Source organism: Dermacentor variabilis, chromosome 1 (genome assembly GCF_050947875.1).
Source record: "Dermacentor variabilis isolate Ectoservices chromosome 1, ASM5094787v1, whole genome shotgun sequence".
Lineage (NCBI taxonomy): Eukaryota > Metazoa > Arthropoda > Arachnida > Ixodida > Ixodidae > Dermacentor > Dermacentor variabilis.
The window spans coordinates 225,621,864-225,636,861 of record NC_134568.1 but is presented as its reverse complement, the minus strand read 5'-3'; the positions used below and the strand labels follow the sequence as shown (position 1 = coordinate 225,636,861).

General features: G+C 45.0%; 1 protein-coding gene across 1 annotated transcript in view; it reads right to left on the bottom strand.

Moving 5' to 3' along the window:
• Positions 1-14,998, bottom strand: part of Dysb (dystrobrevin binding protein dysbindin) — a 41,833-nt gene that overhangs the window by 11,155 nt on the left and 15,680 nt on the right. The window contains exon 8 of the mRNA XM_075669937.1: positions 9,571-9,684. Coding sequence (XP_075526052.1) covers positions 9,571-9,684 — 114 coding nt within the window. The remainder of the gene's footprint in view (positions 1-9,570; positions 9,685-14,998) is intronic.

The window sequence follows — 14,998 nt, the reverse complement described above, 5'->3', positions numbered from 1 at the left end:
GGGAAAAATAACTGATGGTCCTTGAATAGATCAGTCTCGCCAGGCTCAGAGTGCATATGCAGTTGTCTAGCAGGAGCCATGATGCTGGAAATTCCCATCACTGCTTTTCCACTGTACTTGCACTCAAGGCTACCTTAAGCATAATGCTAAGGGTAGCTTCATTGTAAGTTCTTCAACTGAATTTATTCCATTTTTTTTTTTTTTTGGGAGGAAGGGAGGTTGGGGGATGAGTATTTTGGTGCAGGTGCTACTCTGCAACTTAGCTCTTACTGCACAGTCCTGTCTTTTCCTAACCTCCTGATCTTTGCCCCCCCCCCTCTCATTCACAAGGATTAAGGGAGTTTCTCATGGGGAGGAATAGTAATTATAAAAACTATGCACTCCCCAACCATTAGGCCCATTAGGTCCATTAAGATCTACCAGTATTGTTGAATTGCAGTGTGTCACTAAATGCTCTGAATAGAAGTGGAGCAAAAATAGTACTAACACCATAGGAATTGATGACCTATATTTCACTTTAATAATAATTTAAAAAAAGCATTCCTGTATGCTCTCCTTGGCTTCACAGTGTGCAGGCTTCATATAATTAAGACTGCAGGTGCACTGATCACGTGGAGCACCAGTTAAAGGCCAGAGTCTGCCAGGCATTGCCTCCTAAACTGCTGCGTATCAGATGTTATTTCATTACTCACAATGGTACAGATGGCAGGCTTGCCCAATGATGGATTTGCAGCATTACATTTCATACAGCAGTACACAGAGTGTGTCAAATCAGTTCTGCTGAATCCCACAAAGAGGAGGAAGTATTATGAAAGGGAAAAATTATCGTCCATTCGAATGTAGCTTGAAGCTACAGAAACCCTTGTGGGTTTCTCACAAGGAATGCCTAACAGTTGAAAAATTCGTCCTGGTCCGGGATACGAACCCGTGACCAATGCCTTTCTGGGGTGGTTGCTCTACCATATGAGCTAACTAGGAGGCTAGCAGATCACAGTATGAAGGCGAATTAATCGACAACTTGAAGCACAGGGACATTGACTAGGACAAATCAGTTCTGCGGAATCCTGCAAGGTGGAAAAAGTATCATGAAGTAAAAAAATTGTCATTCACCCGAATGTAGCATGAAGCTACAAAGGATACTGTTAAGGCTCTCTCAGAAATAATGCCTTGCAGTTGTCAAAAAAAAAAAACACATCACAGGCCAGGACAAAATTTTCCTGAACTACGAGGCATTTTTTATGAGAAACCCATAAGCGTTTCCTTTGTAGCTTCATGCTACCATGCTACATTTGAGTAGATGACATTTTTCATTTTCATCCCCTTTAAGGAATACACTCATTTGTGTAACCCTTTTAAGAACTTGTGCATGCACAATAGTACTGCACACACACATTTTTCCAATATTAGATGTGTTTATTTAAACAAGAAAACATCATTTAAAGGAACATTAAAGATTATTACATGCCTTGTCTAACTGCTTGAAATATTTTGAATTTGGGGTCTCTATACCACATATGAGTTTTAGAATAACAAAAATAAATATGTTTTAAGGAAAGTACGCTGGCAAAACAAGAACAGGTATTTGTACATTTCAAATTCCTGATTATGTCTATTAACTGCCAATCAATCATGAGCTGGGCACTAGTGGTATGTATACGAGGGAAAGTAAAGGGACTTTTGCAATTTCTTGCACTAGGGTTTGGTAACACTGCTAGTATCCAGCACTGGATTAGTGTCGTCTGCAGCACTTCTATGGAATGTGTCACTCTTATTCAGGCATTAGTCGTTAGAATGTAGCAGACCTTTAAACATGGCAGCTCCATTGTCATCTGCACCAAGAAGGAAATGAGGGCAGTGATTCGTTTTGTGTTTGCGGAGGGTGTTAGACCTGCGGAAATTATTCGTTGAATGCAAGCACAGTATGGTGAAAGTTTATTGCGAAGCAAGATCTACGACTGGATAGAGCGTTTCAAACAGGGAAGAACTTCTTTATGCAACGAGGAAAGATTGGGCAGGCCATCAACGTCAATGACTGAGGACAATATGAAAGTCGTTGAGGGTATGGTGATGGAAAACAGACAAATCACAGTGGATGAAATCGCCAATACTTTACATATCAGTCATGGTTCAGCGTATTCCATCTTACACAACAGGCTAAATTTTCGGAAAGCATGTGCAAGATGGGTCCCGAAAGAACTGTCAGCGCAGCATAAGGCACGAAGATTGGACACCTCTCGTACACATTTGGCCCATTACCGTTGCGAGGGAGATGGATTTTTACAGCAAATTGGTACTGTAGATAAAACTTGGGTACATCATCACGAACCAGAAAGTAAGGCTGCAAGCATGGTTTGGAAGCACTCATCATCACCAGAAGTTAAGAAATTTAGACGTCAACCATCAACTGGTAAGATTATGCTAACACTATTCCAGGGCATGGAAGGTGTGGTAGCCATTCATTTCACACCAAGAGACAAAACTGTGAACAGTGGGAACTATTGTGATGAGTTGCGAACTCAACTGAAACCTGCAATCATCTCCAAATGTCGTGGAAAACTGCGAAAAGGTGTCATCCTGCAGCAAGATAACGCTCGGCCACATTCTGCCAAACGGACGGCCGAAACAATAAAGGAGTTGGGATTCGAATTGCTGGAACATCCGCCATACAGTTCAGACCTGGCTCCAAGCGATTTTCGTATGTTTGGACCATTGCAGGAAGCACTCAGGGGAAGAAGATTTGCAACCGATGCAGAAGTCATTGGTGAGGTGCAAAATTGGTTACAGATGCAACCTAAACGATTTTTTTTCTGACGGAATAAAAAAACTTGAGAAACGGCTGAAGTGCGTTAAAGTTTAGGGAGGTTATGTAGAAAAATAATGTGCATTTCAGTTTTCTATCATTAGAATAAATGTAGCTTTTCTTAAAAGTCTCTTTACTTTTTTGACTTCCCCTCGTACATTATAGTCGGCACCACTGGAGCCACGTGATGCCTTCTGCTTAGATCAGCTATGTTACATAGGCTTGGCTAGCTAGCATTGTCAAAGAAGTGGACATGCAGACATGTGTAAATGAACAGTGGCATTTTCATACTTGAGTTGCAGTAAGCACTAGATGGTACTGTGCACTGAGTGCATCGGTCATCCCTCTTACAAATGCCGTCTGAGTCAACACAAGAAGCAAGCAGTGGAAATTTTAGCGCATACAAATGCACGCTATCACGTGTGTTCCTCTGCAGTATAGCCTGAGTTTTCATATGGTTTTCAATTCACGTCGTGGCCTGTGGATTCACAGCACCATCTAGAGTATGGACTGCACATTAAAGAGGGACTCAAAGAAGCCTAAGCCGAGTTTAATGCATAGCTGCTCATCAGGGCACTACTATGGAGGATTGGTGCTGTGACTTGTATATTTATGAACTCTTTTTAAAGAATTGCATGGACAAATATTGACATAAGAATGCTTTGCGTAGAAATGCAATGAAACATGACTGCAGTGAGTTATCTCACAGTCAGTAAATTTGGGCATCTGCCAATCACACAGTGTTTACTAGTTTGTGGTGCGCAGCAGTTCAGTAAGTGCGCATGGCATTGTTGGGCCATCATACATATTGTTACGGTGAAAGGAAAGAGGAAGGTGACATGAAGTAGAGGAAGACGAAGACTGGCCATTGCCTGAATGTCAAATACACCAGTTGTAAATATACATTATTTTACACTCGTGGGCCTGCTTTCTTCCTGCAACATTTTGGTGGAAGGTGCGAGGTACAATCACGGAACTTCGCAGTGGACGTCATCTACCTGCTGCCACAATGGCAAATCAACCGACACAAGCGACAACGCCTTAGCAGCCCAAACGGTCATCCTCGCTCATCCGCTGGACCCAGGGACATTTTGCGGCACAGACAACGCCGACGTCAAGGACTGGCTTACGATGTACAAGCGAGTGTGCAACAACAACAGGTGGGATCCAACAATGATGCTAGCAAACCTTATATTTTATCTGAGAGGAACTGCGAAGCAATGGTACGATACACATGAAGCTGACCTAACGAGCTGGGATGTCTGCAAATAAAAAATGCAAGACCTGTTGGGCAGACCTGACGGTTGTCAGCTGGGAGCAAAAAAAAGAACTTGCGTGCCGCACTCAGACGTCCACAGAATCCTGTGTCGTGTACATACAGGATGTGCTGGCCCTCTGTCGCAAGGCTGATAACAACATGACCGAGGCAGACAAGACTGGTCACATACTAAAAGGTATTGCAGACGATGCCTTCAATCTCCTGATGTGTAAGGATTGTGCCACTGTGGATGCAATGATAAAGGAGTGCTGGTGCTTTGAACAAGCGAAGGGCCGCCGCGTCACTCAAGCTTTCAACAGATTGCCCAATACTGCCGCGACATCTTGCGAAGACCCGCCGCAGTTCGTTCAGCCGACAGGACCAGAAGATATAATGCGCATCGTTTGCCGTGAGCTTGAGGCCATGGCACCGGCTCCTGTTCATTCCGACTGTCGGGAAAGCGTGCCTGCTATCTCCCTTATACAAGTGGTCGTTCGGGAGGAAATAGCAAATTTGGGCATTCCATCTCTCTGCTCAGTCCACCATACAAACACCTACCTGATTTCTCTGGCTGCTCGCTCCCAGATACAAAGCTTTCCGCCTCTCCGTCGCAACTTAGCTGACTGGCACACAGCGGATGATAGACCCACCTGTTTTAATTGTTCCGGTATTGGAAACATTGCTTGTCATTGCCGCAACCACTGGTAGTTGCCTCCTTGGTGGTCATCTCCGAGTCACAACCGCCAAGTGCCAGACAATCGTACTTTCTCCCCCTATACGCCCACTAGGAACATCAACGCTGACAGTGCTCCACCTAGATCCAGCCGCTCCCTGTCTCTGCAAGGTCGTAGGTCCTGTTCGTCTCTCGTTCACCGCTCTTCGTCCTCATCTGCAACCGGTCACTTCACTTCGGAAAACTAGGCGGTGCAGCTCCCGGAGGTGAAGCTGCAACTCCGACCTGGCCCACAAATCCTCTGTTGGCCCTGCCTACACGTGGAAACCTACTGGACATTGAAGTTGATGGCATTCCTGTTACATCTCTCACTGACACAGGAGCGCAGCTTTCAGTTATGAGCGCTGCTCTCCACCAAAGGCTCAAAAAGGTTCTGACGCTCGCCGTACCGTGCACTGTGCAAGTCGCCGATGGGAGTACATCACCTGTTCTTGGAATGTGCACAGCACGTGTGACCATTGGGGGCCATTATACATTACCGTTGTTTTATTTATCGTCCTTGAGCACTGTCCGCATGACCTAATTCTCGGCCTTGACTTCCTTTCGAAGCACTCTGCCCAAATTGACTGCTCCGCAGGTGTTGTACAGTTGGATCTGCTGCTTCCTGCCGACGCAACCAACTCGTGCTTCACACTTCACTTGTGCTTATGTTCTGCTGAGTTTGCAAGGCTGTCTCCACAGGCGGCTACAAATGTCTTCCTGACGCCCTGTCCTCCCGTTTACTCCCTGTCGCCGCTTACTGACGTGGTTTTGTCGCGCAATATTGCCCTACTGAGCACCTTAATCCGGATCCGCAAAAATTGTGCTTGCATGCCCATCCTCAATTTTGGATTTTCGTCGCATGTGCTGCCACACGGTATCGCCATAGCACATATCACTCCTTTGGAAGGATTTGAGATTTCTTCTTTGACCTCTGTATCCTTCCTCAGTACCAACAGACCTTTGTCACCCACTCCTTCGTACTCGATGCCTGCGGATGATGTTTGTAAGATGATTGCCCCTGACCTTCCTTCCGAGTAAACAACAGCTCTTCGTCACCTCCTGCCATCTTATCGGGATATCTTTGATTTGGACGACCGTCCACTGGGCCAGACATCTGTTGTTATGCATCACATCAACACCGGTGACGCCAGCCCCATCCATAGGCAGCCATATCGTGTCTCCGCAACAGAAAGGGCCATCATACAGAAAGAGGTAGACAGGATGATGGACAAGGACATCATTGAACCTTCCAGTAGCCCGTGGGCATCACTGGTTGTCTTAGTGAAGAAAAAAGACAACTCATGGCGCTTCTGCGTTGTATACCGTCACCTCAACAGGATAACAAAGAAGGATGTTTATCCCCTGCCTCGCACTGACGACGCTCTTGACTGCCTTCATGGATCCCAATACTTTTCATCAATTGACCTTCGCTCCGGCTATTGGCAGATTAGCGTCTATGAGATGGACCGCGAGAAAACTGCCTTCGTCACACCGGACAGTCTGTACCAATTTAAAGTCATGCCCTTTGGATTATGCAATGCGCCAGCTACATTCGAGCGCATGATGGACTCTCTCTTGCGTGGCTTGAAGTGGTCTCCATGCCTCTGTTACCTCAACGATGTGATTGTGTTTTCGCCGAACTTTGAGAGCCACCTGCGGAGCCTCACGACCATACTCTCAGTGTTTCGCAGGGCTGGCCTTCAGCTAAAGTCCTCCAAGTGCCATTTCGGTCGCCGTGAAATTAACATGCTCGGCTATCTCGTAAACACCACTGCAATCCAACCTGATCCACAGAAAGTTCACGCCGCGCGAAATTTCCCTGTACCTTGTTCAACAAACGATGTCTGTAGTTTTCTGGGCTTACGCTCTTGTTTCCGGTGATTTGCAAAAAACTTTGCCGACATCGCTTACCCTCTCGCTGACCTTCTTAAGAAAGATGTCTCTTTCTCTTGGGAACCACTGCAGGAGAAAGCCTTCTCTACCCTGATTGAGTGGCTTACAACTTCCCCGATTGTGTCACACTTTGACCTGCGCCCACTGAAGTACAAAGTGACGCGAGTGGTCCTGACATCGGCGCTGTCCTTGCTCAGCGTCAACAGGGCCAAGACCGTGTCATCGCTTATGCCAGCCACCTTCTTTCCACGCCTGAGCGAAATTACTCCATTACCGAGAGGGAATGTCTCGCGCTCATATGGGCGGTCACGAAATTTCGATCGTACCTTTTCGGTCGGAGTTTCTGCGTCGTAACCGATCATCATGTCCTCTGCTGGCTCTCCTCTTTGAAGGACCCAACTGGACACTTTGCACATTGGGCATTGTGTCACAAGAATATACATCTTCTATTATGTATAAGTCAGGGCGCCTGCATAAAGACGCTGACTGCCTGTTTTGCAATCCTGTCGATCAACCGGACGATACCAATGCAGACTCGGACACCAGTATTCTATCCCTCTCTAGCTTCCTCCATAGTGGCAACGAGCAACGCCAAGATCCTGTTTTTCGAACACTTATGGAATGCCTAAGCTCCTCGCCCAATGACCCGTCACTCCAGAGGTTCACCTTGCGCGATGGAACTTTAGACCGTGGTAGTGTTCGTCCTGATGGCCCGGAACTCCTCCTAGTCGTTCCCAAGCACCTTCGACTGGCTGTGCTCCAGCAACTCCAAGACGCTCCTATCGCTGGACATCGGGGCATCACTCATACTTACGACCGCCTGCGGCGTTGCTTCTTCTGGCCCGACATTTATAGCTCTGTGTGCTGTTATGTCGCTTCTTGCAACCTGTGTCAGCGCCGGAAGACGCCTGCTGTGCCTCCTGCTGGTTTGCTTCAACCAATTGATATCCCTACAGAGTCCTTCTTCCGTGTGGGCCTTGACCTCCTTGGCCCCTTTCCAATTTCCATTAAAGGAAACAAATGGATTGCTGTAGCAACAGATTATGCCACGTGACATGCCATCGCATGAGTGATGCCAGCCAGCTGCGCTACCGATGTCGCCGACTTCTTATTATACGACGTCATCCTGCACCACGGCGCCCCTCGCCAGTTACTCATGGATCGCGGCCACTACTTTCTATTGAAGGTCGTCGATGATCTACTCCGCTCCTGTTCTAAAGAACACCAGCTTGCTACCGTGTACCACCCTCAAACGAACGGCCTCACCGAGCGACTCAACCGCACACTAACTGAAATGCTGGCCTTGTGTACATTTCCGACGATCACTGTGGCTGGGACGTTGCTTTACCATACATCACTTTTGCATACAACTCGTCCCGTCACGACACTGCCGGATTTTCACCATTTTACCTTTTGTACGGCCGTGACCCCCACCTTGCCCTTCAACACATTGCTACCTTCCGCAGTACAATCACCCAGCATTGGTTACGCTCGCGATGGTATTGCCTTAGCCGCCCAGGACCAGGAGGTCGCCCGTCATGGCCTCTCAGTCTCGCAAGCTTCTCAAAAGCAACGCTACGACCTTCGGCACCGAGACCACCATTTTTCACCTGGTTCCCTTGTCCTTCTCTGGACACCTTCACGTCGCGTCGGCTTGTCAGAAAAACTACTTTCCCGTTATTCTGATCCGTACCAAATCTTACGTCAACTGTCCGATGTGGCATACAAGCTCGCCCCAGTCGGTCAGCCTTCAGCGCCTCCCAACATCACCAGCGATGTTGTTCAAGTCGCCAGGCTCAAGCCCTATGTCCCCCCATTAAGTGAGGCTCTATAACTTGCACCGGGACGGAGCTAACCCCACCAGGAGGGTGATGTTACGGTGAAGGGAAAGATGAAGGTGACATGAACTAGAGGAAGATGAAGACTGGCCATTGCCTGAGCGCCATATACACCAGTTGTAAATATACATTATTTTACACTCGTGGGCCTGCTTTCTTCCTGCAACAATATATTCTATTTGTGTGCTTTGTATATGAGTTGAAACCATGGAACATGTCAGAATGGCACTTCAATGACCTATACAACATGGTCTGAAACATATATCACCAAAAGCGAAACTCACTTTAGTCTCACTTTACGAGTCATTTCTACTAATAAAGGAAACAACCTAATATGATTCTACAACCTCTAGGAATTTTTGTTTATTGTCAAATCAAGAATAACTACACACTTTCCTTCAAAAAATATTTAAAGCGGGAGGTAGTACATAATTTACGTACGAATATTTTAGTTGGACATAAACCCCACACCAACTATGGTACCCAATACATAATCAAATAATATCCCTTTGTAACAGACATCCTTCTATAATTGATCACGTTCTCAACACGAAAACTATTTGGCATTACAAAAGGAAAATAAAACTACTATTGTTAAAAACACCCGATCCTATCTGATTTTATTTCGTGCTTGACCTGTTGGAATAGGTAATGAAATTCATCGTTGTATGTAGTGCATATATGTAGTGCATTCATCCCTTTATATTCATATTTACATAGTGACACAATCGTATTGCACTACCTTGTATGACTTGTTACTCTTTGTGTGTTATTCAGTTCATTATAATCTATGTCAAGTGTACATTTGCTTGTGTTCCCTATGTATTATAATACCTCTGTTTTGTTCTACTTATTTGGTATTATATGATTGCACACTGTATTTGATTTAGTGCAAATGCTGTCTGATGTGTACTCCCGAGGCGAAGGCCTTGTCAGGAAACATACGTGTTTCCTTTTGCCACGCCTCGTGGACATACCTATAACATTGTATTTACGTCCGAAATAAAGACTGATTGATTGATTGATGATTGATATTGATGGTAAGAAAGGGTGCTGGGGTACGAACCTGTGGTAGAGATTACGTCAGCCAAGAACTCGTCCAGCGCTTCGCGCTCTTCATCGTTCCCTTCCAGGTCAATGTCTTCCAAGTCAACTTGTGCATCATGCACAGCTTCAATTCCTGCATGAGAAGTTGATGCACCTGCCCCTTTAGCAAATGTCACGTATGTACCATTGGGGAAAATGTGGCAAAGATGAAGTATGTGCATCAGCTTGTTCTAATTATAACATGGTGCCATGCTTTGCTTTCTGCATGCTATGATGGTCACCAGTGCCTTTAATATTAAAAAAGTCAATTCTTTCTTTCGGGCAAGGCTATTATACGTAGGTGCAGTGTGTGTCTGTGTGCACATGAGAGAGGGCGAGAGAGAGAGAGGGAGAGAAGGCAATTATGAGCTGCAAATGCAAGTGATTCATTCAGATTACAGAAACACTTGTGCTATGTGAAGTCTGGTGCATTTTTCACACTCGCATTGAAGCTTTATGGTTTGGCTAGGTATGGTGCACAGAAGAGTGAGAATAAGTAGGCATGACTCTTTAGCACTCCTGACCCAAAAATACTTCCGTTACATCCAATATTCGTTATAGACATGTATTTGTTACAGGCTTACATCAGCAAGAAACATTTAAGATTGCTTCGTTATATCTGATAATTCATTATATTCATGATCATTATATCGAGTTTCAACTGCAGTACAATTGCTTTTTGTCACCCTGTATATCACAAACATTTATCATTTTCAAAGGAAAGCGGCTATTTTTCCTCTGTCGATCAGAAAATTGCTCCAGAGTCTAACTTTTTCCTTACCACGACCATTGGACATGGGTCACAGGTGACCCACAAGAGCCGTGACAAATTTCAAAACTTCCTCTCTCTTGATTGACTTCCTGCACCATCTACAGCATAGGCTAAGGAATAGACTTTCATTTTCTGTGCCGTTTATATATTTATTTTTGTTTGCCATGCGGAGGCGACATTTAGCAAGCACACAGATGTGTGCACCCAGTGATATTGAAGATGACAGGCACTCTTGCAGCTCAGCACTAAGCCCTCACAAAACAGACGGTCTCGCAATTATACAGTGTTCTCGGACAATCCATTGTTTATGCTATATTGCAGCAGTGAGTCTCAGGGTGACGTCAGGTCATGGGAGAATATTTTAGATGGAAACCCACAGAAGCAGCTCAAATTATCAGTTGTTTGGTAGTGAGTTTCCTTTCCTGCCTGTTGATGACTTACTGATTTCTTGTGCTGACTGAGATGTAATAGAATTGTTGACAATGTTATAGCTCTGATTTACAGTCTCTCTATAGCATATTGTGGGGATTTGCAGCACCTGCATCAGCAGAGTGTGAGATTTTGCCCACTATTTGTGGAATCTACCACAAAGACACAGCAGTTTCCACTAGGCAAAAAACATTTTTCTTGTAGACCACATCGCTAGAACATTGTGAAAGTTTCATGAGCTGTAGGCAGTTCAGGTGAAAACATTTTGTATATTTCATAATTTTTTTTCTTCTTTATTTAGATATTATTGGCGTAAAATTGGAAGTGTTTCCTGCACATTTAAATAAAGTTTGTATTCCTCAAAGTAGTTTACGTATTATGCCCTGACATGTCTTTCAAAGTTATATTTTAGGAAAGTACATATCTTTAGCTTTCTTTTGACATATAGCACACTACAACCATGATCATATATTCAATAAGTACTCATTACTAAAGCCTCCAAAAAAATGGAAGGCAACCCTAATCATTGACTTGGGTGTCTCTTGGTGCCACTTGCACCTCGGCATTGGTGTTCTTTAGGTTAAATTTAGGCAAACGCAACACACAAACCGAACTCGGAGGCAACTGTTTTCCAATAATTAGCCGATTAAATATTATGCCACCTTTTTGTGTGTGATGTCATTATGACGTCATTACTTCTGCTTTCTAATTCTGGGTTTCCAGGTTTTTTGCTAAAGCCGTGCTCAGGTGGCGAGTCTCTAAGTCTATGATTCTGTGCTTTGGTGAAAGGTAAACAGTGATTTCTAATTAATTCGAATTGTTCCAGACACTTCAGTAACTCAACTTGTAACTAAACTTATGCTCTGATAGCATATCTATAATGAAACCCATGAATTTTGTACTGTACTATGTTTTTTCAATTTTTTATGATATATCTTGAATTTCCTCCCCAGTCTCAGGAGGTGAACTGGAAGAGCTGTGCAGGAAACAAGAGTGTCACTCAATGCTCATGCCACTAAAACGGGCCATTTTGTCAATAGTAGGAAAAGAGGAAGCCAATGCTCGCTAATTCAGGTGTCGCCAATATTGTAACTTTTGCTACAAACTATGACAGGAAGGTTGCCCAGATGCGTACAACCAAAACATGCCACTGTGTTAAGCTGCTTTCTTACCACGACCATTAAACACAGGTCACGGAGCGCCACGCTCCATTTCAAGGCTTCTGGCACCCATATGAAGTTGCCACTAGAACGCAGCCTAAGGATTAAACTTTCATTTTCTGAGTAGTTTATTTCTTTGCCACATGGCAGTGATTCTTAATGGGACTCCAGGATGTGTCGAGATGTTGGTGGAAATGAACAGGCCATGATTTATAATAGTGTTAGAATCAAGCATGCTGTTAATGATTTAAGATGGAATTATAATTCTAAGTGGCACAAGAAGTCGTGATATACGATATGTTGCGCTAACTGGTGGTGAAACCTTGGTACTAGATGTGAATGCACTAGGATTACTGTACAGAAGTTGGCTGTTATTAAGTGCACCATAATTACTGTTTAGAATTGCAGTCTTTATATTACATAGGCGTTAGCACTTCATTTTATGCATATTGTGAGCTAAAAAAAATAATTATGGAAATCCAACCCACCTATTGGAACTTGAGACGCAAAACTTTTGTGAAGCAGTTAAATAAATGCCACACAATTGATTATATTCTGCACAGCGCTTTGCATCATAGCGATTACCTGCCTGCCAGTAAAGAGACAGCAAGACTCCACGTCTTGCTATACCCCCACCATGTGACCACGCATTACACTGTCTCCGCGATTGGCCTTCTTTGCTGTGACATTGTACACAGGCGCTGCGCGCCAACTAGAGCGGGCTGATCCTGGAGATAGTGCAACAGTAAACTGCACTTTACTCAACAAAAGACCGACCAAGCAAATGCGCCAAACCACAAACCCTAGGAAAGTAGGCATAGAAAGGTTTGCATAATTAGAGGAATTGCGCTCTTAACGATGTATATCTGTTGCAATGAGGATATTTAGGTAGCATATGTTTCATCACGAAGCGATTCTGCAGAAAATGAGGCCAGTATCCAGTACACCTGCAAGGTTAGTAAACATGGTAGTGCTGCCCTGCGCATGAGCTTTTTGAAAGACAGCAGCACACAGCCATAGTCAGAAAAGTCCAGGAGGTTCGTAAAGTAAGCTTCGCTTCAAGAGTTCCACGCTATGTTGCGGCTTGAGGTAGCGTTTAGGCCAGGAATCCTCCAGCCACAGGGATGAGTAGGCCTGGGAGTAGGAGCTAAAGAAAAAGGGTTTATTTTACATATATACACTGGCTCCAGATATGGAAGCCCACTCCATGTAGGAGCACTTTGAATGTCTCGGCTCACTACATCTCTGAGCACACATCAGGACACATAAGGACACCCTCACTGAACCAAAGGTCTCCACTTTTACAGCAAATCTGTATACCTCTACCCTCCAAGGAAATTTTTGTGTCATTGTTGGTGTGGTAAGCAAGAAACTCCCCATACATGGGCCGATCCCAGACATAGTGCAATGCCGGGCCGACCCGCGGCAGAGATGAAGCAGGCGTTAAGCACTCCCCATAAGTGGGCCGATACCGAAGATAGTGCAATGCCCGGCCGACACCATGGTGGAGGCGAAGCAGGCATTAAGCACTCTCCATACGTGGGCCAAACCCGAAGATAGTGCAATGCCGGGCTGACCTGCGGCGAAGGTGCAGTTTGCCATTAAGGGGCCCACATACACAGCTTCGCTGGTCATCCTTCTTCACGGAGTGGAAGGGCACTGAGTTTTTTTTTTTTTTTTAAACAGTCGTCTACCCTAGGAGACTAGACTAGGGAATCTCATGACTATCTTGGCCAATAACAATAGCTGAATCGGTTGCAAAATCACCCCCCATGACGTCACACCGTACCGCCGGCTCTGCCTCCTATGTGGCACCATCGCCCCTGCATATGTTGCAACTGCATGGGAATCTGGGCAACCGACATCGACGCAGTTCCTATGGTGGTCCTCGACGTTGGCCCCTTTCATCAATTAGTGGGCTCTCAGTGACGGTCAACTTTCTGCGACCCTTCACGGTTGTTACCGAATCAGAATCCAGTGGTCAATGCCACCTTGAGGCGAGCTCCTTTGTTGACCCGTCAATGGTCAACATCAGGGCTTTGTCAGATGAGTGCTCATGAAAGGGGGGTTGCCTCATGGGAAACACCTAAGGAATTCCCTTTGCTGGGTTGAGACGTAACAGCTAACAAGTGGCTCTGCCTACACGGCAACGAAGTGGCATGGCAGAGTCGTGGCAAGCCGTGGCATCCCTCATAGCATGGTGGTGCACATGAGTGCGTTTGTATGCGCGCGAGTTTGTGAGCAAGTACCCTGAGTTCTTTGGCCTCCCTGTAAGATACAAAGTGACATCAACTAACTGTGCCTTAAATGGGTGCCGGCACTAAATTAATAGCACTACTCGTGTAAATGTGTCATTTCGCTTTCGAAAACTTAGCTTGGCGTGGCTAGAAAGAATGCCTGGACTTTTATGTGACCAAAGTAGTTGGACAGAAAACCACAAAAGCACGAAGCTATTACTTTAGAAATAATTCACTACTTCACAAAACCTGAACCTCATAAACATAGACTTGATAGAGTATTACTTTCCTACAGCTAGGGCCGCATTTGTTGCCTGCTTTCCACCAATGCTGGCACACAATCGCTATTGCGTTCATCTATGAATGTTTTCAGCATACAATTTCACGATCGTGATTTGCAGATAGAAAATGTATACTAGAAAATTTTCCACAGCATTGTGCATTACCACTGTTGGATTGCACACTATCACCGGTTAAGTTTTTCGTTGCACTAAAAAAGAAAAATAAGGGTACCATAAAAATTGGTTGTTGGTTCTGTGCTGAAGTGTGCACCATGTGATCGTGGATTGCTGCAAGGGCCCAGCTACCAGAGCAATGTGAAAAAAATGTTAAAGCTAAATTCTGGGGTTTTACGTGAGAAAACCATGATCTGGTTATGAGACATGCTGTAGTTTTCACCACCTGAGGCTTTTAAGGTTTTAACAGCGTGTATTGGGTGCATGGTGCACTGTGCATCCGATGCACAGTGTTTTTGAATTTTGCTCCCATCAAAAAGCGGCTACCATGGCTGGGATTCGATCCCGTAACCTT